Source organism: Capra hircus, chromosome 4 (genome assembly GCF_001704415.2).
Source record: "Capra hircus breed San Clemente chromosome 4, ASM170441v1, whole genome shotgun sequence".
Taxonomy (NCBI): Eukaryota; Metazoa; Chordata; class Mammalia; order Artiodactyla; family Bovidae; genus Capra; species Capra hircus.
Window position 1 is genome coordinate 69,613,961 of NC_030811.1, and position 24,522 is coordinate 69,638,482.

The window sequence follows — 24,522 nt, forward strand, 5'->3', positions numbered from 1 at the left end:
AAGGGAAAAGTGAAAGTGAAGTTGCTCAGTTGTGTCTGACTCTTAGTGACCCTATGGACTGCAGCCCACCAGGCCCTCTGTCCATGGGATTTTCCAGACAAGAGTACTGGAGTGGGGTGCCATTGTCTTTTCTGTTACTATGCTAGTACCATACTATTTCAATTTGTTATAGCTAATATAGTTTGAAATCAGGAAGCATGACACCTTCAGCTTTGTTCTTTCTCAAGATTGCTTTGGCTATTCACAGTCTTTTGGGGTGCCATACAAATTTTAGACTTATGTGTTCTATTTCTGTGGGAAAAAAATTGGCATTTTAATAGCAATTTCATCAACTCTGTAGGTTGCTTTGGGTACATGCATGCTAAGTTGCTTTAGTAGTGTTTATCTCTTTGTGACCCTAAGAACTATAGCCCGCCAGGCTCCTCTGTCCTTGGGGATTCTCCAGGCAAGAATACTGGAGTGGGTTGTCATTCCTCCTCCAGGGGATCTCTCTGACCCAAGGATCGAACCCGCATCTTTTAAGTCTTCCTGCATTGAGGGGTGGGTTCTTTATCCCTAGCCTGCTTTGGTTAGTAGGGACATTTTAACAGTATTGAATTTTCAATCTGTGAGCACCCAGAATCTCTTATTTGTACCCTCTTCAGTTTCTCTCACTAGTGTCTTACTTTTCAGTGTACAGGTCTTTTACCTCCTTGGTTAAGTTTATTCCCAGGTATTTTGTTATTTTTAGGGCAATTGTAAAATAATTGATTTCTTAATTTCTCTGACATTCTTGATTTCCTTAAACTATAACCCAAGTAATTATTTTCAGGGGGATATATTTAGCTGATACTCTTGCTTATTAAAGTATCAGAATGTGTAGGAACAACTGTCAGGATTTCTGATTTTCCTATTGTGCTTTTCTTTCTGGGACAAGAATAATCCTCATTTTTTTTTTTTTCCCAATGAAGTCATTGAAACCAAAGATGTTACATGGTGTCTTAGCCTTCTGTCTAGAACTGCAGCTCTTGACTTGATAATTCAATGTTATCTTCTAATATCTGTTATATTAAGGACAGAATAAATAAGGTATGCATCTGATATCCTTTTTCTGTGTATTTCCATAGTCCTCTTTCTCAAATTAACAATGCCATCTTGGTCTATAACAACTATTTATTTGTAGTAAAAACCAAACTAACAGGATTATCCATTCATTTATTCCTTTCACATCTGTGGAATGTTCTCTTGAGAAAAATATTACAAAAGGGATCAGATAAAATTCAGAAAGTATCACATAACTTCATAGAGAAAGTTTTGTGTAATAGCTCATGGTTGTTAGGAATAAATGCCTAAATCAGGTGTTGGCTATGTCTAGTCAACTGAACTTAATTTGCATTAAGTATTAACTGCACAGGAAGAAAAAATTATGAAAGTTCAGCCTTGTCTATCAAAATTGACTTTTTTTCATGAATAATCAGATTTTATGACATGTTTACTTGTTTTCTGTTTATATTTTTTTTTCAACTGCAAAATGTATTAGGTCTATTTAGGAGACGCTCATCATCAAGTTAACATAAAAGGAAAATAAAATTTGCTGATCGGTTATAGTTATCAATTTCCAATTAGATATTTCTTTTAATTAGGTGTTTTATACAACTCTAGTAGAATCTGATGCTCATAATACAGCTGTTAGTATTTTTGAGTTTATTACAACTTGATGGGATGTTGGAATGCCACAAAGACTTCTGGGACATAATTTATTACTTTTTATGTATGACGGAGGTAACTAGAAACATTGTATTGTTACCTCATTTTAATGCTCAAGGACAACTTGTAGGGTTGTCATGATCCTACATAAGTATTGTGGAATCTGGGTCAAAGAGATTAAGTGACTTGCCTTAGGTCACACAGCTAATAAATGTTAGTGCTTAATTCAGTCACAAGGCTGTATAACACCAGAGACCTTTTTACTCCTGAAGCACCCTGACCCTCACCACTAATGGTATTGAGCTTCAAAGACTTGTGCCCATGACCCACAGGAAGTTATATTTGCCATCACAGTTCAGTGCTTACATCCATGTATCCACATAATTAAACAAAAGCTTCACACAAAATTCTTTTATTGACTGTGATACCGTGATGTGCTCTGATATTTTCTATTCTATCCTATTTTCAAAAAATGGTAGTTGTGATTCCCTAAATTGATAAAATGACCCATTACTAGGTTTTCATATGTATTTTGGAAACTCCTAATCTAAATGCCCTCTTTAGACATCTTGCAGTCTACTATCCAATTATGTAAGTATACATGTTGAATCACTAACCAATCAAAACTATATGGATAGGCTACTAGATGTCATCTTAATAATGTATTCCAAATTTGTTTTTTTCTCTTTTCTGGTCCTTGACTATAATAATGAGATCTATATCTTCAGCAAAATTGCTCATATAAAACAATGCCTTATCACTAAAAAATAAAATTCAATATGAAGGGTATATTAGCAGGACAGCATGCAGCAGAGCCACCTCAACCTGGGTATGCTGGTCTAGGATATGGAGAGCATTGAGTTTTGTCCCCAAGATTAATGTCTTTCTGTGAAACACTTGAGAGTATCAAATACCCCCAGGGCACCAAGAATTTAAGTCCAGCTCAAAGGCGTTATTGTGTTCAAGCCTATTTCTTCCAGCCTTTCTCCTACTTACACTCAGTCCCTTGCTCTAGTTCTGCTTCCTGTCACAAGGTCCATGCTGTACACCCGAGGACGGCAGAGATGAAGCCTGGGCTGACAGGTCCTGGAATGGATCTCCTCCTTGATTCTTCCTCCACTTCACTATACATTGTTTTAAAGATACTTGCAAAATGTAATATAGTTTTCATGCACATGTGTATATTTTAAATAACCATTCTGGCCAAGAAAGGACTTTAAATACTCTTCAGATAAGCAAATGATTGTTGGTATATAATTATACTTTTTTTTGGTAAGTATGAAAAATTTGTTTTCAATGAGCACCTCATTCCAAGAGCTCCACTGAAATGTTTATTTTAGTTTAAACCAACTGATACTATGTAACAAAATCTTTCTCTGAATAGCTACTGAAATACAAACACGGAGGACCAGTTGAAATGGCTCTAAATTGAACACAAGTATCTTTTGCATGGATTAACTACTAACAGCAATAGATAAAACCTACAGCAAAGTTATTTCACTAATTCAATATTTTATTTGGTGTCAAGGCATATAACTTTTAGTTATTTAATTAGTAATTTGAGAAGAAAGTCTAGAAAATATCAATTGTGCCACTAGAAGAGGGAGTTAACTTATTTATTGAAGCATTTACAGTTATTCTTTTTTATATCTACGTAGGTACAAAACTTTTGTAAGAAAGATAACACTTTTATTGCATTATATAAGTTCATATTTACAGGAGTCATAATGCAAACTCATAAGCATAAATATACATGATGCAACCATTAAAAGTTTTGAAACTGAAAACTATAGTTTAACAGGCAAAATACTTAATATGGCTTTTAAGAAAAGTAACTGTTTAGAAATGATATGTTATTGCCCCATTCTAGTCATTTGTCATCAAGTGAACATAAAATTATGATCTCTTTAAAATGATACATGTTATCTAAGCCAATGCTGTACACATTTTTAATGTAGTATGCAATGATGCATAGCTTTCTTAAATTTACATATGTACATATGTATAGATATACAGTACACAGACAGTTGTTTTAATACCCCTGAACATCTTGAGTAAAACTCTTATGACTTTTCTATTATAAAACTACTTGAAAAGTGGGTATAACTTCTTGGTATTGCAGTTCAATTTGACAGAATCGAAAAAAAAAAAAAAGGTTGGTTATAAATACATTCTTTACAAAAAATTGAATAGTGGTCCCGCACTCATCCTTTATATTGCAGTGAAAACATTTGATTCATTTAAAGGTATTTACATCTTGTTGTCCTTGGTTTCTGTGTGAAATATACAGAAGAATGAGAATACTGTAGGCAGGCCTATTTGTTAGATTTTTCTACTTGTTCATTTTTGCGTAGGTTCCAAATCTCTTGAGTTGTTGTTTATTTCTATTTGCCTTGTATTACTGCTGCTGCTGCTTCTTTTGGTGTTCTGGGAACACTGGGTGACTTTACTTCTAGGAACAGGAAGAAAAGATTTAACTCTTGAAACACCCAACTCAGTCTTTGATTTACTGTTGCTGCGTTCGGTCATTTGATGGCTGCTGAGAGGACTGACCTCCTGTAAGAAAGGAAAACAGAACAGCTTAATTTGATATTGTTCCCAACTTCTGTGATCAGTACTAACTTCCTCCTCTCTGTTCCTGTACAAGTATGTATGAGTTTCTCCCTTAACATGGGGGGAAAAAAAGGGGAGGAGAGAAGTTGAATACTTAATGTCCTATAGACTCACTGTCTGATCTCCACTAGGTCCTTTGTGGTATGCCAGATACAGGAGTCAGTGAAACTAGTGCCTGAGTCTGGAGTCTCCTCGTCAACAGAAGTTGTATGAAGTCTTAGGCCTGAGGAAATCAAACTGGACTGTTCCAACCGTTTGTAAGCAGTTCTACAGTGCAACACCTTTACCTTGAATGTGTCACTGAATTTTTCTGCCTTTAGATCTAACTGGACTATTACTCACATATTCTGAATGTTTATCAGACAAGCACTGTTCTTGGTGCTTGGCTGACAGCAGAGAATGTAAAAGGGCACCATCCTTGTGCTAAGGGAGCTTCTGCTGTAGTGAATTGTCTCCTGGTGATGAGTCTGCAATTAGGGAGCTCAAGATCTTTAATTCTTGGAAACTGCATGCTAGCATTCTTCTAGTACTTCTGAACTCTTCTGATCACCTGGTCCAGGCCTCTTTCTGCCCATCAGGAAACAGAGGTGGATAGGTAAGTGCGACTCATGATGCTGCAATAAGACCTTTTACTCACGTTTCCCTGATCATGAGCTCACTTGGGTAGGTCCCCCTTCATGCTTACCAATCAGCAGAACTCAAGTGAGTGGTGAAGTGGGAAAAGAGAAAGGGTGAACATGGGGAGGTGTAGTGGATGGTCTGAAATAGTAAATTATATGTAAACATAAGTTACGTGAAGTTCAAGGACATAATTTGGAAAGAAACTGGGTAGAAAATATGAATGATGGATCAAAGGTATGTGCTAGAGAACAGGTCTAAGCCCTGATTGCACATGAGAGTCGCCAAGCTTTTAAAAACTCCAACGTCCAGGTTGTACCTTAGACCAATTACATCAGAACCTCTAGGGCATGTGGTCCAGGTACAAGGGATTAAAAAACAAATCCTCAGATAGTTTTCATGATGCAACCAAAAAGGGAATTTATACTTTAGGGGACTGAATTTTCATCTCCATAAGAAGAAAACATTTATTATTATATATTCTATGGATGATTTAAACACGTATTTATGTAAACATGGGCTTTTCTGTTTAAGAAGGCTGGCTGACATGCTGCTTGATTAACAGGCCCCTCTCTAACCACATAGGAGAAAATGATTTCAGCTAACACAGACAGCTTTTCCTCCTAAAGTGAATTACTTCCTGATAACAGAAGAAACTGGGCATCTAACCAAGAAATGCTGTCTTTATCAGGATAGAAAAGGCCTGAGCCTGTGAAGGGTTCAGGAATCTGGCAAATGCCAAATGAGTACTACTTCGCCCTCTGGTGGCAGGTTCAAAGAAAACAATCATCAGGGAATAGTCCTTAGAATGCTCAGTGGGCAAAGAAATAGAAGGCAGGCCCAAGGAATGTGTTCTGAACCATAGCTCAGGGACAGCCCCTGAACAAAAATGTATTCCATCCAGAACCAGAATTATCAGCAGGGACCCCAGGTGTCACCTCCTCAGTCATTCTTATCTGCTTGCTTCTAAGCCATTCCTAATTGGGGGTCGGGGGGAATCGCGGAGAGGAACAAATACTGTACAGAGTAAGCCAGACAGGTCATGTTGGCTCTTCTTTGTAGACTGTCATGTTGTATATTTTTATATAAGACCCCAGCCTTGTTAATATTTCCCCCAACACACACAGCTCACACAGCTTCACAGGAAACTAGTCAGGACTGAAAGCTACTGAAGCTGTGAGAAAGCAGGGGACGGGAGCCCAGGGCTGTCAGAGGGGGATTAATAATGGGATAGTCTCACCATGCTCACTGTTTAATCCTGCTCTTTGCACTCCCTCTCCCCACAGGTCTGTGTCAGCTGCCATGTGAGGGGACATAGCTTGGTGAGCAAAGCGCACATTATTAAACATGTCTTACAAAATGGACTGCCTCACGAAAGCACTACTGGGTAAGAAGTATTTTTATTGTTTCCGTTCACTCAGTAGTACCATACTGGGCCACCTCATCTTTTGGCATTTATTAACCAATCATAAAAGTTATTTCAAGAGGGTAAGGAACTCTATGGGCATCCTGGCTCTTCTGTTGGACATTCTGATTTGCTTGCAAAGGACATTCTGTCTCTGAAACATGCATGGTATGGGAAGTTCAAGTAAATCAGAGGGAAATTTTTATGTATGTGTAGATTTTTCTGTTATCACTCAGCATTAACTCGTTTTTGAAAATGGTGCTCAAAGGAAATTCAGTGTTCCATTTTAAAATACAGCAGAGAAGAGAGACGTTACATTAATTCTAGGTTTGGCATAAACTAGTGAAAAAAATAGAAGAGAGAGTAAAAATTTTGGAATCCAATTTTTTGGCATCAAATAGAAAGGGGGGAAAGTAATGCTTTTCTATGTGATTCCTTCAAGCTATTAGCCGAACAATACTTTTTTCTAACATTGATTACCTAGTGAACACGAACACCTTTATCCTGATTATATCCCTGCTATAGTGTAAAAGTAACTTTGTAATGCACAGTGAAAGATTTGTAAAGTCAATTTCACAACAATCCTTCATTGTCCCATTTTGGAGGGAAAAGGGACACTTACCTTTTGTGACACTGGCATTCTTGGATTATTAACAGTTGCTGAAAACACAGGGTTGTTTCCTGAACTATCAAACCTCCTTAAGTCATCCCTGGAATCAGCAATCTGGAAAATACACAGTTTATCAGGTCATGTTTTCACAGGTAAACTGTGACATACTCAAGGTAAGATGTAAAGTCACTGTGGAAAACCCACAGTGAGAAGTGTGGTCCTTGTCTTACTGTCAGAAGCTTAGGTCCTGAAATGCTCACATAAGGACATTAAGCTTACCTGTGAAACTAACAGCAAATACATGAGACATAGTTTCAAAGAAAAAAAAAATTGTCTTTTAAAGTCAAAAGACAACCAGATAAGCCCTATTAAAAAAAAAAAAAATACTTGGCACAAAATGAAAGGATTTAACGTTTGCAAGATTTTTCATTGTAACCTTATTTTTCCAGGGTTAACTATTTCAACTCACTTCCAGTAAGATTAAATAAGCTAGTGAGTTCTTTATCCCTAGTAGACTGTCCTGGAGAAGGCAATGGCACCCCACTCTAGTACTCTTGCCTGGAAAATCCCATGGAGGAAGGAGCCTGGTTGGTAGGCTGCATTCCATGGGGTCGCTAAGAGTCGGGCACGACTGAGCGACTTCACTTTCACTCTCATGCATTGGAGAAGGAAATGGCAACCCACTCCAGTGTTCTTGCCTGGGGAATCCCAGGGACGGCAGAGCCTGGTGGGCTGCCGTCTATGGGGTCGCACAGAGTCGGACACGACTGAAGCGACTTAGCAGCAGCAGCAGTAGACTGTCCAAATACAACAGGTGAGTTTTGGGGTAGAACCTGCACAAGTTATAACTACCCTCTTTTGCTCCCTTTCAAGCAAAAGGCACTTATCAAGGAAGCCTGGTAAAAAACTGCTGCAGATATCAGAGTGCAAAAACAGGTTGAACTTGATGCTGTTAATGCTTTAAGATTTTGGGTCACTGATTTCCATCTTTGGATCTCAAATTTCACAGTTTAAACAAATTACACAGGCCACTTATTTTTCATATTTTATAAGTAAAGTTGTTCCCCTCTGCAGAATGCAAGTCTGCTGTCCTGCTCTTACTGTTGGTGACAGCCAAAGGTAGGACTATGGAAAGGAAAAGGTGGTATTGGTTGAATTTGTGGTAACACAACACATGCAGCTTTCACTTTGGGTTTTTCAGAGAAGCTGTGCTAAACAGAGCTCCCTTGTATAAGAGGTTTTGTTTTTTGGAAGGAAGGACGTTTCTAAGCAAGGTAATGGAAGTTTTGATTTGGAGCATTAGTCATACTATTTGATAAGGGATTTCTCTCAGGGAAAGAGCTATGATGTGGCTCCAAAAGAAGTCTGTTTGCTGCTGGGGGAGCCACTCAATGCCCTCCCCGCTGTGTCCTGCTTACCTTGCTTATATCAGATTCAGATTTGCTAGAGCACATGCTCTGAAGTTCCTTGACAAGATCTGCTTCATCATCCGAACCCAGAGACAGTCTTTGATCCAGATTCAATGTCAATGACAGATCATTCTCTAAAGACCTACCACAGAGTTCAGAAAAGAGTTTTTCAAACCCAGAATAACCATCTAACTTCCAATATGGAAACCCAGACCCCACACCTTTCTGGGGGATTTGTGGAGCAAAAAAGTTTCTAACATCCTTTAAAGGCATCCATAAATGTCACTTTATACAACAACCCATTCCTGTCTGATTTTGGTAACTCCCAGTCAGAATTCTCAGTAGGATACAATTTTATTACACAAAGAAATCCACTTTGACTTACAACATTCCAGTCTTCTTACTCTTCCCTTTCCTTCTCTGTCCCCAAGGATGACACTAAACACGCTGGTGTAGGGGCAGCGTGACAATGGAGTGAATGTGAATTTATCACTTTTTATTCGCAACATGACCATGGGTTGACTCAATACCTCAGTTCCTGGGTTCCCTTCTATCAAATGCCTTATGCTACATCATAGGGTTATAACAAATACTGTATAGGCTGTTGAATACAACAGATCTAACAGTGGGCCTGGCTCAAACATGCGTGTGACAGATTCATTGACCCCCTTTTACTAGGGACCTATTTACAAACTAGCTAAGCATTTTTATTCTATGATAAATCTTTATTTCAGTTTACAAATTTGGAAGCATATAATCAACAATTCCCTAGCAGCGGCATGAGGAAAAAAAGTCAGTCATGTTATGTTTCTGTAACTCTATCATTAAAATCATCAGTCCTCTAAAGCCTGTTTAAAAGTTCACAGATGCAGGATTTTACCATATCTTTGTGAACTGTATTAATAATAACTATCAAACTTGATACAAACTGAAGTCAATGATATTTCTACTCTTTCACCAATCTAAAAGCAAAATAGGCTTTGTATTTTTTTAGATTTCATTCATTCGATTTCAGCTTAATACTAGCCTTTGAATTACCTCGACTGCTTTTTAAAAAATTCTATTCACAGCATGACAGTTGCACAGACTAATGCTTCCCAGGGGGCGCTAGTGGTACAGAACCCACCCGCCAATGCAGGAGACAGAAGAGGTGAGGGTTGGATTGCTGGGTCTGGAAGATCCCCTGAGGGCAGGGCAACCCACTCCAGTATTCTTGTCTGGAGGATCCGATGGAGAGAGGAGCCTGGCGGGCTACAGTCCATGGGGTCGCAAAGAGTTGGACACTACTGAGGTGACTTAGCACACACATGATGAGAATGTGTACTGTTTGTTATGAGTTAAATCTGCAAGGGAAACTTACTTTTGGTTTGACAGTGAAGCATTCCTGTTACAATTCAGCTGTAATATAGTGTTACTTTTGATACCTGTTTAAAGAAAAAAAAATGTAGTCATTTCCATAGAATGTCCCTGTGCATTGTGAACTCTGTATTTAAAAGAAATATTCGCTAGACTGATGTATTTTCATATTGTTTTTGGATTAAATCCATCTCTTGAGGCCCTGTGGAAGCCTAAGGAATAAGCAACGACCTCATGTACATTTATGACTAAAATCAGTACAACTCACACCACCTGAGGCTCAATTTGGGAATCCTCAGCTCTGCTTTCATCAATGGATCCTATTCCAACCAGGCAAGTCTTCACAACCTTAGGCCTTTGTTCTCCAAGTGCCTAAAAGAAGTTAGTACCTGCCTTTTGAAGATGGTAATCCTTTTGTTTGCCTTCCAAGGGATCCTGACTGTGTAGACCCAACAGTTTTTGATGTGTGGGCCCCATGATGTATCACAGTGCAGGTGGCTTTAGTGGTATAGAAACTTAACTTTTGATTGCTTTGCATTTTACAGAAAACTAAATAGGAAAAGTAAACGAAAAGTCACAGCATTAAAACAAATGCTGCCTATCGTACCAATGTTTTTCTAACTGCAAATTTCAACCCATTAAAAAAAAAAAAAAAACAGAGCGAATAGGGAACACCGGATTGTACAGCTAGTATGTCATAAATATACAAGTTGGTATCCATGTACAGAGACATGCAAATGCATAGGTCTGTGTGTACTGGTCAGGCTTTAAAATACATTTCTCACTGTGGCTTATGGTCAAAAGTTTGAGAAACACTAAACCATTTTAGATTCAAAATGTCTATTTCTATAATACTCTACATTTTATAAATGCATTAATACAGTTGTTTCTGAGTAGATGCTAAAATTGTATGAATGGTGCTAGCATAGATTATCTCTAAAGAATGATTTTGAGAAGTCTGTTGAATTTGGTATATCCCGATTAAAAGCAGATCATCAGAAGGTCTCTACATTTCCTCATCCACACTTTTGTCCTTACTGTCGGAAAGCATTAATTAGTAGCTTTCCCCTAACTAGCATGGAAGTGCCTAAGCTTGAACTCTGCCCTCCAGAAGCAGTGACCATCATCTCAGCTTGGTTTAGGTCAGGACAGAAAAGGGCTGTGTCTTTATCAAATTTTATGAGCTTCCCTAGTGGTCTGCATGGAATGCAAGAGAGTTCTACTTTGGTATTTTTTAAAACAATGATGTCTAAAAATATCAACCCAAAAACTGTTGTAATAATTCTGTATGAAGTGTAATTATTGGACAAGGTGACTATTATAAAAAATAAAAATAAAACTAGAAGCATGTCCACCTTTGGTTGTTAACCAACCAGTGGTTCATTCACCTAAACCCTGGCCAATGCATTTTATAAATCTCTATGTTGATGTCAAACTGTGGTTGCATACAATTAAGTTTTCGTGTTTGAAAGAACATTTGCTATATCCACTAGTTCTGCAACTAATAAATATTACAAATTTAAACTTAAAATAATTTATAATTCAGCTTTTTGCCAAATATATATTTCCAAGTTAGATTTATCTTCATAATACTGTTTGAAGTTCGTATTTATGGATTTTGTCTGACAAGTCTACAGTACTGCAATATATATTGACAATGCTTATTGTTTAGGTACTCACTTAGGAAAGCAGCTGGTCCTGAATCCTACAGGAATTCTAATGAACTAGGAAGTAACACAGTGGAGAGCCTGCATAGGTGTCCTTATTTGAGTACCAGGATTATTATGAGTGGCAAAGACTGAAGAAAATAGCACTGGACTCATTAGAAACAAAAACATGGATTGCAGAACCCCCTGTTTGTAGGAGAAGTGGTTCGGAGCAGGTGATCAAGGGGATCTGAGTCTTAATTTTGTCATCTGTAAATGGAGATGACAGTCCTCACTGTTGAGCTCTTTTGGATACTTTCAAAGGACAAACAGGTATAATCCTTGTTACAGAAAGCCAGCTGAGGGAGTCTCTTTGCTCTATTGGGGGGCTACAGTCTAATGATTTTATTCCCTGAAGCAAACACTCTAACTTTAGGAAGTAAGGGCAAGCCTTGGAGATCAGAATGTATCCTATTATAAATAACACTTACCTTTACAATGAGAGTTTATGTATGTTTTTCAGTGACTATCCATTCAATTACTTTAAAACTTATTACTTACATGACGTTAAGTCACAACTTATGATCACATACTTGGGGTAATCACACAACTCTGGCATGTATTGATATAGTTAAAATCACATTAGTTTTTATTAAAAATCAATACAATCTTCCATATGAAAAATATGGTAACAAAAGCAACTGTTTCTATTTTAAGAAATCTAGGATGTTAGACATCATATCACTTAGGAGCCCCACTGCTGTAAAGCTGCCGTGTGTGTGCCTGCTGAGTTTCTTCAGTCACGTCTGACTCTTTGTGACCCCATAGACTGCACCTCGCCAGGCTACTCTGACCATGGGATTCTCCAGGCAAGAATACTAGAGAGAGTTGCCATTTAGAACAGTGTGGGGTACAAGGGGCTCCTGAAGAGGTAAAGTTAGTTACATGTATCAGAAATCCATAATGCATATGAGGTGGGAACATCTTTCCATTCTTACTCAAATATGATATCTTTTAGGGGAGGATACAAACAAAGCTAGTGGAGGTGATGGAATTCCAGTTGAGCTATTTCAAACACTAAAGATGATGCTGTGAAAGTGCTGCACTCAATATGCCAGCAAATTTGGAAAACTCAGCAGTGGCCACAGAACTGGAAAAGGTCAGTTTTCATTCCAATCCCAAAGAAAGGAAATGCCAAAGAATGCTCAAACTACCGCACAATTGCACTTAACTCTCACACTAGTAAAGTAATGCTCAAAATTCTCCAAGCCAGGCTTCAACAATATGTGAACCATGAACTTCCAGATGTTCAAGCTGGATTTAGAAAAGGCAGAGGAACCAGAGATCAAATTGCCAACATCCACTGGATCATCAAAAAAGACAGTTGCAGAAAAACATCTATTTCTGCTTTATTGACTACGCCAAAGCCTTTGACTGTGTGGATCACAACAAACTGTGGAAAATTCTTCAAGATATGGGAATACCAGACCACCTGACCTGCCTCCTGAGAAACCTGTATGAAGGTTTAGAAGCAACATTTAGAACTTGACATGGTAATAGGAGTACGTCAAGGCTGTATATTGTCACCCTGCTTATTTAACTTATATGCAGGGTACATCATGAGAAATTCCAGACTGGATGAAGCACAAGCTGAAATTAAGATTGCCAGGAGAAATATCAATATCCTTAGATATGCAGATGACACCACCCTTATGACAGAAAGTGAAGAAGAACTAAAAAGGCTCTTGATGAAAGTGAAAGAGGAGAGTGAAAAAGTTGGCTTAAAGCTCAACGTTCAGAAAACTAAGATCAAGGCATCTGATCCCATCACTTCATGGCAAATAGATGTGGAAACAGTGACAGACTTTATTTTCTTGGGCCTCAAAATCACTGCAGATGGTGATTGCAGCCATGAAATTAAAAGACATTTGCTCCTTGGAAGAAAAGTTATGACCAACCTAGATAGCATAATGAAAAGCAGAGACATTACTTTGCCAACAAAGGTCCGTCTAGTCAAGGCTATGGTTTTTCCAGTAGTCATGTATGGATGTGAGAGTTGGACTGTAAAGAAAGCTGAGCACCAATGAATTGATGCTTTTGAACTGCGGTGTTGGAGAAGACTCTTGAGAGTCCCTTGCACTGCAAGGAGATCCAACAAGTCCATCTTAAAGGAAATCAGTCCTGAATATTCATTGGAAGGACTGATGCTAAGCTGCAACTTCGATACTTTTTAGCCACCTGATGCAAAGAACTGAGTCATTTGAAAAGACCCTGATGCTGGGAATGATTGAAAGTGAGAGGTGAAGGGGACAACAGAGGATGAGATGGTTGGATGGTGAGTAAGCTCCAGGAGTTGGTGATGGACAGGGAAGCCTGGCGTCTGTAGTCCATGGGGTCGCAAAGAGTCAGACATGACTGAGCAACTGAACTGAACTGAGGGAGGATATTTAAACAACTGATTATTCCTAATATCAAGGCCAAAAGGAACAAGTCTAATAATTTATTAGAATGAAACTCTGTGGGGGAGCGATTTTTATCTCTTGTTTTCACTGCTCTATTTCTAGCGTTTAGAAGAAAACTTGGTACATGGTATACATCTCATGTAGGAAGAAATATGTAAAACTGACTCACTTATAAACACCTTAAATTGGTATTAAATATGTCTATAATCAAATAACACATACTTCTAAAAGTTTCAGGTTCACTTCTGAATGCACATTTGTATATTTCTTTCTTTTAATGTATCAGCTTTTATTACATAAATATAACTGTGTGGATCCCAAGAAAATCAAATTGCTAAAAAGCAGATGATCACTAACAGGGTAAAGATAAATTTAATTTCAGAATTCTAGTATGAATGGTTGTTTTTTTCAGGTAGGGGACTCTCAACAATTTGTGGAATGTACCTACCACATGCTTTATTCCACGAAAAATACACACTGAAATCCTCAAAATCTTGCTTTGTTGAATGCATAGTGATAAACATTAAGCGCACTGGCATTCGGAAGCCACCTCATGGGTACACACACCTCATGCCTGCCCCCTTACCTTCTTCACTCAAGTCTGGCTTGTTCCAGGTGGGTGATGAGAACCGGCCGGACTTCTTGCGAGGACTGGTGCTCACCTTTCTCCAGGCGCCACTCTCTCTCTTCTTGCTGCAACTGCTGTAACTTGAAACTATGGACAGAGGGAAGCTTCCTCCTTTGAAATCAGCTGTATGCTGGTCCAGCTCTGAAACAACATTAACCACATTTTGCCAGAAGGACAGAAGCAAGAGCGCAGTTGCACAGAGTCAAGCAAAATCCAACATTTCTAACGCTTAAAGAAATAGCCTCTTCAAAAATCAGGGGCCTAGCATACCCAAGCAGGGGTTTGTCAACCAGCAAACATTACTTTGAAGTCTGGTATTTAAACATAAGCCAGTAATTAAGAGAGAGCAAGTGAGTGAGTTTTAAAGCAGTGCTGTGCAACATCCATTTCATGGAGATAATCTCACCTGCTACAGAGAGAAAATAGAGTTCCTTAAAAGCCAGTTCAAGCAAGCATTACATAATAGCGGATTTCCTCTCCTCGCAGCATAAACCCACATACCTGCTCTCTGGAGGGGACAGCCATGCAGAACAGCTTTATTAAGCAAAATGCTGAGAGCAGCTCTAACCACAGCCTGCTGCCCTTGGCTAGGGTTTTTAGTTGTTTGCCCAAGGCCGGGTTGTCTTTTCACAGAGGCTCTTGACAATATTGCTTCTTGAACTCTGGGTGCAATGACAGCATTCCATAGCTTAGACATCCACCTTCCAAGAGAGGGTTCACAGTTAGGACCCAGGCTCCCAGGAATCACACACAACTCTACCTGGGACAGAGCTGAAGACCCTGAACAAAGCCCAAGTGTTTCTATGGCTAGGCTACCTTTCCCAGGTTGTTTTGGAATAAGTGAAATTATCCAACACCAAAACAGTTTGAATGTGCTTTACAAATAACAATGTATTTCTAATGAAACTGTTTACCTGTTTCTGTTTTTCTTTATAAGATCCTGGAGCACTGGAGTGCTGAATAAACGAATGCACAAATAAATACATGGAAAGGGAAACATACATGGAAAACGTTACAGACTAAAAAATCTGGGGGAAAAGATTTCCTGAAAGTCTGTGTCTAAATAGCTTAAACTTAATTGCCACTTTCCTTACTAAGATACATATGTTTTAGTATTTCTGCAATTGGGATACATTTTATGATCACTGGCAAATTAAATCTTCCTGCTCTGCAGGGGCTTGGTGTCTACACATGGCAGGTGAGCCCTGAAGAGAGGGGATGGGGTCAGCCAGCCACTGCCTCAGGTGGACTCTGCATTAATAGCTGTAGCTGCTGCAGGACTTTAATTGAAATTTAGAACACTCAATGTCAATCAAAATTGCTTCAAAAAAGATTATACTTTGTTGTAGCATTAAAAAACAGTTAATAGCATTAACAGCTGTAGACAAAACTACATCACCTAGAATAGGAACTGTTAAAACTATTACCTAGTATCAAGTTTCTCTGTTAATGTAGAGTGACATGTAATTCCGGAAGAAAAAAAAAAAAAGAGCAAACAGTTACTCCTAAAGGTGCTGAGAAGGTAAAGATACAAGCTTTGGCTAAAAGAGAAAACTTTAAAAGGTGGCCCCTTAATACGGCTGTTGGGAGATAAGTCTCCATGGCATTTCTGTATCCTCGTGTCAGCTGTTGTCTTGGATTGTCTTTTCAAGGATGTTAGCAGTGTACACAGACTTGGGAAGGAGAGATAATGTCTCCTTCTGGAGCAGAGGGCAGTTTCCTGACCAGGGTGATGAAAGTTATGGTTCCTTCCAGGGCAAAGGGTGGGCAGATTTACCAGCATCCCCCATTAGAAGATGGGGTGATTCCCAAGCTCGTAGTTCTACAGCTTTGCCGCTAAAGCCAGCATCCACCTGGGCCACTACGCATCCCCCTGCAGGACCTGAGGAGCTGGGGAAACCACTGCCGACAGTGCAGGGCTGTGGCTGTGCTCTGAGTGATGAGGAGGGGCCTCTGACCCAGCATCCTGCACCCAGCAGGCTAACCTGTCAGCTTGCAGGCAGGGTACCAGTCTCAGAGCCTCTAGTTTTTGACAATGACTGTGCTGCAGACAGGAAAAGCCAAATATGGCTCCTAAGAATCTTGAGATTCTGGATGTCAGGGGAAAAAAAGGCTCAGATGTAATCATGATACTGAGAGAATCGGGTAATTATATGAATAAACATACTGCTTTTTAACAAGAAATTACTATGTATTTTTTAATACAGTACTCCTCCCTCAATTAACTGTTATTAAATTGATAGTTTGTGTTACAATAAGAAGACATTTTACTTGAATCCCTTTCTTTCCAAAATAGATTTCTGCCCAGGATGCCAGAAAGTACAGAGTCAAATCTAACAGCAACTCACAGAACCCTTACTAAGGAAGTCGGCTGGTGACAAATTCCTTCCTCCTTTCAATTTCCTCCTGATATTCTATGTCATTAACCTTACTATATGTATGTCTATTTTTATAAGCGGCTACAAAGGAAAATATAGTAAGTTTATAAGTCTGCTCTGTCCATGGAATTCTCCAGGCAAGAATACTTGAGTGGGTAGTCATTCCCTTCTTCAGGGGATCTTCCTCACCCAGGGTTGAACCCTGGCCTCGTGCACTGCAAGCAGATTCTTTATCATCTGAGCTACTACTCATGTAAGTGTATAAGTATCATTAATAAAAGAGCAAGCTTTTCAATTCATCAGTAGAATGTGGTTTTTTTTTGGTTACAGGGTACTTGACTGAATTTCTTACGTGGGCCTTCCTCAGGAGACACTGCACAGCAAGCCACATATGGATCTGATGAGAGTTTTGAAAACAGAGGAAACCTATGATCTATCTAGTCTTAGCAAAAATTGTTTCCTTAGGAACTGCCCAACACACAAGTCATGGTCGTCCTCTGACAAGAGGGCAGGGCTCCACGTCCCACGCTGACGGCAGGAGTGGCATAGTTCTCTCACGCTCCACCATTCCCGACTGGCCAGGGCTCTACTTTAAATACTTTAAAGGCAAAGAAGGACCAATGGCACTTACTTCACTGTTGCTTGGGCGTGCCCTGGGATTACAGGACAAGACAGGAAATACTTTGGCCCGAGGAGTGCTTCTGGTGTGCCCAGGCGGGCCAGGCACGAGTTGAGCTGGCGCCACACAGCCAGGGCCCAGTCGACCGTCTTGCACACGGGGTCGCAGGGAGAGGGCACCTGACCTCTGAACTGGAGACAGAGAGGAGGAAGACAGGGGCTTGGGTTAGAACAGTGCTCACTGTCCTTTTGTTTCTAACCATTCAAAATTAAAGCTACAAAAATTTAAAACTGTAAAACTGTAGCCTCATCTAGTCTCACCTTCACTTGGGGCGGGTGAAAGGGGGATTACGTAATAACACACCCTATGATGTGTGTTAGCGTGAGATACGGATCTGCAGTTTGTTGCATCGAATGAAAGGACGCAGGTGCCACAGAGCAGCGAGACACCCTGGATGCGGTGTCCTACTTGGATGAATTCTTAACATCAGTGCTGGCAGAAATCACTTTTCACACGTGTACAGAATATCTCCCAAGGACTTGCAAATAGTAGGTCTTCAAAAAAGGATTTTGAATAAATGAAATAAAAATGACATTAAATATTTTAATATGGATAAGTGGTAAGATGGCATATTGGAACCTATGGCATGTTCACTTTGTCTTATTTTTAATTTCCCTAGAAGGGAAGTCTCAGCTAAAATGCTAACTTAAGATGTACACCACTCTGCTAACATGAAGATATGTTTTCAAATTTTAAAATGTGAAACATTTAAGTAATACTGTTTAACACACATGGTTGAATGGAAGCAGCTCTTTTTAGAATTATATCTTATACAAGAGTCCCTTTTTGGTACTACAGAGGATTCACAAAAGGACAAAGATTAATATACTATGGAGAGAAATCTCTCAAATATTTAAAAGTAAGATATAGCAATTAACTATTTTTATAAGAAACACATTCATGTAAATCTCCACTTTACCAAGCAACTATGATATTAAGACTGAGGATAATATGTGAATGTTTGAATATCCTACACCAAGGGATAGAATTTGGCATAGAAAAAAATGCAAGAGTGGTTCAGTGATTGTAGCAGCTTCACTAAAGTGACATCACTGTCACACGAGGCTTTGGGATCTGTTATAATGTCCCATTTTTTTCAAAAGAGGATCATATTTCTCCCACTTTCTCTTATAGTCTTCCATTGAAAATGAGATCATGGGCTACAATTAATAGGTGAATATTAATTTCCTTGGCTTTCTCTGGTGGCTCAGACAGTAAAGAATCTGCCCGCAATGCAGGAGGCCCAGGTTTGATCCCTGAGTGGGTAAGATCCCCTGGAGAAGGGAACGGCACCCCACTCCAGTATTCTTGCCTGGAGAATTCCACGGACAGAGGATCCTGGCGGGCTACAGTCCATGGGGTCGCAAACAGTCAGACACAAATGAGTGACTAACACTTTCTTTTGCTTTCAATTTCCTACTAAAGAAGGTACGATTATTTTTTATTAAATACTAGAAGCTTTGTCTTCTCCAAAAAAGATCTGTTTACTTTTATTCCTGTGAGAAACTGGAAGAGGAAAGTTTGATCACATGCCAGCGTGCTTCTCAGCGCCCCCAAAGATTTGGTTCCATCTGCAGTTACACGGTTTCCATTGCTTTGCAGTTGCCTTTATTCCCACTGTACACCTACCCCAGCAATCCACTTTATTAACCTACTTGAAGTGAGTCCTGGAAAATTAAACACATTACCCTTCCTCCCCACTTTCTGTTCCCTACAGCACACCCCACTTGCCCATCCGCAGGCACAATGGAGGAAAGTGTGGCGCTTGAAGATTAGACCTTTCCTTTCAAAATAAGTAAAATCAATCCTTTTCAAACTATGTTTACCAGACAGCCGGAAGAGGGAGAGGGTTAGGAAAGACTTCAAGGAAGATTAGCACGGCCCTTGCGCAAGAAAGACACAGAAATTCGTGAAGCACTCCATGCTCTTCTCTTAGATAAACCAGGCACTCTGCTGTGTCAGTGCAGGCTCCTCCTTGATGAACAATGCAGCCTTCTGGTGAGAATGCGGGAAGCTATGCGTATTTGAGGACTTTCGATTTTATTGTAAACCGAAAACTGCTCTAAAAATAATAAAGTCTTTAAAAAAAACACTGGTATCTTTTGCAGTTCTCTAGGTGAGCTTTTCAGCAGTAAGATTTAATTATTAATAGTGATAAAGTTAATGGAAGCATCAATGATGTGAAAAGCTACAAAATCTGTGACTGTCTTTATCACCCCTTTCTTCCTACTGGCTGAGGTCATATAATAGATCATAAAAGCATATATTTATGATCCGGAAACTGACTTTAGCAGAGCTTGGGGCAGACGATTTCTGATTCAATTAGGAACTTCAGGTACTAATTGAAATCACCACTGGTAGGGACTGTTCACTGAAGTCCCAAAGGCATTCCCGCCACACCCTTCTCCCTCCACCACCCTCCCCCAGCCCTCCTCTATGAATGCATGTACATTCACATGCTCTAACACAACAGACCCAGAGATTTTGTTCAGGAACTCGGTGGAGCACTCTGGTGTTGGGAAGATAGCTCTAGTCAAGGTCTATGGCAGAAGGGTGGGCATGGAACCAGTTCTGGTTAATGAACCATTAAGGGGAAGTCTTCTGATTCTGGGAGTTTCAGAAAAAGATGCTGTCCCCCCTGATAAGAAGGAGGCAAAAGAAGCCTAAGTCCCCTCTCCGCACAGCGCAGCATCCTGCTCCCTACCTGTGAACAAGTCTGTGTGAGGGTGTGGTGCCTGAAGCCCTGCAGAAGCCAGGCAGTCCTGAAGAGAGGCCAAGAGATTCACCCAGACCTGGGACCTGACATCACGAAGGTGTGAATGGACATCAGCAACACCTACTGCAAGGCATCTGGTTATGTAAGGGAAAAAAGCCTCTTTTTGTGTGTGAAGCAGCTAACAGTGGGGTGTCGTATTACCTACTGCTTAAACTCCTCTGCTGATACAATAAAGATCCTGTCCTCCAAGTGTGGCCCACTGTGCAGGATTAAACAATAAAATCTTGCTAAATAGAGCTCTTTTATTTCAAATCCACCCAGACACTTAGCTACTGGCTTAATTTAAGAATATGACTTCAGAGAATATTGTGCTCAATTTGGTAAGCACTAAATTAATTTTGTTATTTTGATAGAATGCAGAATATTTACTATGAAAAATCACTAAAAGTGATTATTTTTCTTAAAAATGTGTCAACAGAGATTTCTAATTTTTTTATATGACTTTTTAATAGTTACTATAACACAATGTGACAAATATTAAAACTAGCTTGAGTAGATGGCTAATGAAGGCTCCAAAGAAACAGTAGCTTTTCCTTAAGAAGAATGATTAATTTTCTAATCTAGTCTCAGCATTTAAACTCAGGGAGACCCCTTGAGAATGGTTAATTAAAACAGTAAAACCTATCTGCTTTTTTTGGAGGGGGGGCCCCCACCACACGGCATGTGAGATATTAGTTTCCCAACAAAGATCAAACCTGCATCCCTTGCACTGGAAGCTCAGAGTCTTAACCCTGAACCATCAGGGACGTCTATTTGTTTGCTTGTTTGTTTTTTTAAATTTTATTAATTTTTTTTCACTTTACAATATTGTATTGGTTTTGCCACACATCAACATGAATCCGCCACGGGTGTACACATGTTCCCCATCCTGAACCCCCTCCCTCCTCCCTCTGGGTCATCCCAGAGCACCAGCCCCAAGCATCCTGTATCCTGCATCGAACCTAGACTGGCAATTCGTTTCTTACATGATATTATACATGTTTCAATGCCATTCTCCCAAATCATCCCACCCTCTCCCTCTCCCACAGAGTCCAAAAGACTGTTCTATACATCTGTGTCTCTTTTACTGTCTCACATACAGGGTTATTGTTACCCTCTTTCTAAATTCAGGATTGGGAACCCATGTACACCCATGGCGGATTCATGTCAATGTATGACAAAACCAATACAGTATTGTAAAGTAAAATAAAGTAAAAATAACAATTAAAAAATAAATAAATAACCACTTAAAAAAATAAATTCCATATATATGTGTTAGTGTACTGTATTGGTGTTTTTCTTTCTGGCTTACTTCACTCTGTATAATAGGCTCCAGTTTCATCCACCTCATTAGAACTGATTCAAATGTATTCTTTTTAATGGCTGAGTAATACTCCATTGTGTATATGTACCACAGCTTTCTTATCCATTCGTCTGCTGATGGACATCTAGGTTGCTTCCATGCTCTGGCTATTATAAACAGTTTGTATTTTAAAAAATACTTAATATAGTATAGGTACTGCTATGAGTTTTACATACATTATCCTATTTAATCCTTAAAGTGTTAGTCGCTCAGTTGTGTCCAACTCTTTATGACCCCATGGACTGCAGCCTGCCAGATTCTTCTGTCTAAAGGATTTTTCCAGGCAAGAATACTGGAGTGGGTTGCCAAGCCCTCCTCCAGGGGATCTTCTTGACCCAGGGATTGAACCTGAGTCTCTTGCAAACCCATATCTCCTGCAAAGCAGGCAGATTCTTTACTGTCTTAGCCACCAGGGAAGCCCCACTTGACCCTTGCCTATCCCCAGTTTCTGCTTGTCAGAAGCCACACAGTAAGTGGCAGAGCTCAAGCCCAGGTTGCCTGACAGCAATGCCAGGGGAATGTCAAGGACCCTCTCCCAACAATGGGCTGCGTGTGGTCTGTTACCTTATTCACAACCTTCCTCCTGAGGAACCTCTGCAGCAGCCCCTGCATGGGCTCGCTGTCCCAGCGCAGCTGCACCCAGCGGAAATGCTGCTGCACCAGCAAGTCGGAGCCCTGCAGACAGGCCTTGGCGATTGTTCCCATCAGAAAGCAGTTCTCATGAAAGTAGTAGCATTCAGACATTCCGTTTCCTAAAACAAACCAAAGCAGCAGTCCAACGTCAGGATGCCATAGCAGGGAACAAGTGCAAACAAGTGAAGGAAAGATGGCCATGAAGTGTAATGTGCTCCAGGGGACAGAGAGATTAGAAAGCTCTTAGAGCAGCTGGCTTCTTGGGGTGGTCTCTCTACTATCTATCTTTACCTTTTTGGAAGGTACAGGGGCTTTCAGTGCTGTGATTTTCCAGAGGTCCCAAAAAGTCCCCCAGTAACTCAGACAATGAAGATTTTTCCAAGTTCTCTAAGATGACGATGATTTTCTTGTTAGCAGGAGATTGTTTCACTGGGATCAGACATGCTGGGGTCAAAACAGAAATTCAATGATTAAAATGTATCTGATTAAATGATCAATGATTAAAACATAAAATGACAGAAATGTACAAACTTGCAAAAGTTTACATGTTAGCAAAGATGTGACAAGGTGCTTTGACATGGCTGGGAAAGTATAAAGACTTTGGGAAACAGTTTGAAATCACTGAATACAGCTGAGGACACCCCCACACAGAACGATCCAACACTAACTAGTTCCATAACAGATCCCAAACGGAATCAATCCAAAGTCCACCAACAACAGAATAGAAAGCATGTTCCTACAATGGATTTGAAAATGAACAAACTACTAGCAGCCACATGGAAGACTGTCACAAACGGTATACTAAGAAACAAATCACACAAGGATACAAACAATATGACACCACCATTTAGAGTTCATGAAACATACACTTTAAAACATGAACATATACTTTAGGAATTCATAGATAGTTAAACTGTTTTTAAAAAGCAAAGAAATGATTACAAAAGCGAGACTAGTGGCTACCTCTAGAAGGAAGGGTTTGTGAACAAGGGTGGGGCACGTGGGCCCATTCTGGAAGCTAGAGATGTTCTATTTTGTGACCTGGTCAGCGGTTAAATTATCATTTTATTTTAAATTATTCACTGATCTATAAAAATAGGTAGTATGTATTTTATAGATGGATATTTCAGAATACAAAGGATCAAAATCCTTCAATGAGGATTGAATCCTTTAAATTTATTTTAATAAATTTAACCCTTTAAATTACACATGTGTAAAATGTTCATAAAATTAAGGAGACAGGACCTCAGAGACAAGCAGATCCCTCCTTTCATTTCATAGATTTCAGAGATGTTAAGGAGATTTGACCAAGGCTTCAGAAACAGCAATAAGGAAGGACCACAATCTGGGTTTTGTGATTCTTATTTTAGGGGTCCTCACACTAAAGACAGGGGGCCTGAACTGCATAAATGCAGGATTATTATTATATGTATTAGGCAAATCAGTAGATAAAATATAACGGAAAGATTGCCTGGGCACCTGCTAAGCACTCAAATGTTAATACGGTAATTGAAATACATCTATAATACTTGCTAGATAGCAATGAATAAAAAATTTGTATCACCTTTTAATATTTTAGAAGATTCTAAGATGCCCTAGTCTTAGCTAAATTAACCTTGAGAAAAGATCAATTTAGAATACTCAGCAGTGATTTTGTCAAGTAATTCCACTTTTCGCAAACACTTATGATAGATAGTACATTATACCCATTCCGCCTCCGTGTTACTATACACACAAATGCATTGTCACTTTCAAGAGAACTCCTTGAACACTGTAAATTAATCTCTTCTGAGACTGAAATAACTTTTCTGGATGCTACAAAGCTTTAAAAACTAAAAGACCAGAATCAAAACCAGCTGCCTCTCCATCGAGTTGTCTGTGGGGGTGGGTACGCCAGCATTCGGCATGTGCCCCATCCCCCTCCACACGGCTGTTCAATGAAGAGTGCTAACACATTCTGTGCTTCTCAGGGTCAAATGTTATTTCAGAACTACACTTATTATGGAAGTATGATGGCTTTACCAGCTCAGCTGGTAAAGAATCCGCCTGCAATGCAGGAGACCTCAGTTTGATTCCTGGGTCGGGAAGATCCCCTGGAGAAGGCATGGTAACCCACTTCAGCATTCTTGCATAGGGGCATTCCATGAACAGAGAAGCCTGGCAGGCTACAGTCCATGGGGTCGCAGAGTCGGACACGACTGAGCCACTAAGTACACGATAAACCTACAGTTTTTTAAAAAAATAATAATGATAAGCTAACAAATCCTTTATGCCCAGTGAT

At 39.6% G+C, this 24,522-nt stretch overlaps 1 protein-coding gene across 2 annotated transcripts in view; it reads right to left on the reverse strand.

Annotated features, from left to right (window-relative positions):
* Positions 3,182 to 24,522, reverse strand: part of CTTNBP2 (cortactin binding protein 2) — a 172,530-nt gene continuing 151,189 nt past the window's right edge. For both annotated transcript variants that reach the window (XM_018047195.1, XM_018047194.1), the window contains 9 exons: positions 22,533 to 22,685; positions 22,173 to 22,360; positions 17,443 to 17,621; positions 14,935 to 15,134; positions 14,392 to 14,574; positions 9,702 to 9,765; positions 8,351 to 8,483; positions 6,945 to 7,046; positions 3,182 to 4,242 (listed from right to left, as the gene is read on the reverse strand). In XM_018047195.1, coding sequence (XP_017902684.1) covers positions 4,027 to 4,242; positions 6,945 to 7,046; positions 8,351 to 8,483; positions 9,702 to 9,765; positions 14,392 to 14,574; positions 14,935 to 15,134; positions 17,443 to 17,621; positions 22,173 to 22,360; positions 22,533 to 22,685 — 1,418 coding nt within the window. In that variant the 3' untranslated portion in view covers positions 3,182 to 4,026. The remainder of the gene's footprint in view (positions 4,243 to 6,944; positions 7,047 to 8,350; positions 8,484 to 9,701; positions 9,766 to 14,391; positions 14,575 to 14,934; positions 15,135 to 17,442; positions 17,622 to 22,172; positions 22,361 to 22,532; positions 22,686 to 24,522) is intronic.